The sequence below is a fragment of the Aplysia californica genome, unplaced genomic scaffold (genome assembly GCF_000002075.1).
Source record: "Aplysia californica isolate F4 #8 unplaced genomic scaffold, AplCal3.0 scaffold00757, whole genome shotgun sequence".
Taxonomy (NCBI): domain Eukaryota; kingdom Metazoa; phylum Mollusca; class Gastropoda; order Aplysiida; family Aplysiidae; genus Aplysia; species Aplysia californica.
Window position 1 is genome coordinate 371,099 of NW_004798027.1, and position 1,205 is coordinate 372,303.

The window sequence follows — 1,205 nt, forward strand, 5'->3', positions numbered from 1 at the left end:
AAAGAGAGAATGTTTTACGGAACGGGTTGTCCCAGCACGTAAGACATGTATTTACTAATGTCCTGTCTTGTTGTGCGTATGCATGAGTGCACCTAACCTTTGTAACATCTACTGCCATTGTAAAATACCAAGACAAATTTCTCCCTGCGAGATGAATAAAGATTGTCATTGTCAACCACCCACATCAGTGACCTAGTACCTGGGTGACCTTTACGTCAGTGACCTTGTTCATTGGTGACCTTTATGTCAGTGACCTTGCACCTGGTTGACCTACCTTAGCCAGGAGCTCCTTCATCTTGGAAGCGATGGCCTTGAGGAAGTCCACGTCAGTGCACTGGTGTTTGGCGGAGCTGATGAGGGAGGCAACCTCGTTGTTTACCATCTCGCTGGTCGACATTGGGGGTTGGATGCACATGTCTGACGGCTGGGTCAAGTTGACCATCAACCTGTGGACACACAAACAAACACACACATGTGAACACACACACAAACACATAGATGTATTACTAGTTTAATAGTTGGAATATATATGGCTCTTTTCGTCTATGCAAATGGTCAATTTGGCTTAAAATGTTCTCAAGGTTGTCTTCATGCAGCTTCTTTTATGGCTAATTCTTCCTATGTTTGAATCGCAGATTTTGTCGCAGTGCTTGCATGTCAATATCAGTGAGGAATTCTTAGAAATTCTCAGACTTCTTAGTTGGAATATAGGGTATTTATTTAGTTCTTTTAATTCCTTCTGTTTTGTTGCTTGTTTTTGAAAAAGTAAAAGATATAAGTATGTTTGGCACCCCTCAAGACGACGAAGCACCTGTCTAAGACAACCACTTTTCTCCTCAATTATGTCCGGTCATTTTGGACAATCTCAACAGTGTTCCAAACAATTTCAGTCTCATTTTACTAAAACTTTCATTTTCAGCGTTCGGTAGAATTTCACTTTCATTTTTTCCTAACTTCTGCTTTCAGGAGTGGACCTCAGAGCTTTCACAGTGATCTACATCATCAAAAGAGGCAAAAATGGAGTTGGTGAAAGACAGCTCTCCGTCGGTGCAATATGTCAAGGCATTTCTCCACCCACCAATCCAGATGATACCCTTTTCTTCCCCCACCACATGATACCCCTTTCTTTACGTACCTTATGACACCCTGCCTTTTTCTTCATCCACCACAGGATACCCCTTTCTTCACCCACCATATTGATACCC

The 1,205-nt window shown here is 42.2% G+C and overlaps 1 protein-coding gene across 1 annotated transcript in view; it reads right to left on the reverse strand.

The window, feature by feature from the left end:
- LOC101846314 (protein timeless) overlaps window positions 1–446 on the reverse strand; it is a gene marked incomplete at its 5' end in the record, with an annotated part of 25,796 nt that extends 25,350 nt beyond the window's left edge. Inside the window, 1 exon segment of the mRNA XM_013088531.2 lies at window positions 275–446. Coding sequence (XP_012943985.1) covers window positions 275–446 — 172 coding nt within the window.
- Between the last annotated feature and the right edge of the window lie 759 nt (window positions 447–1,205).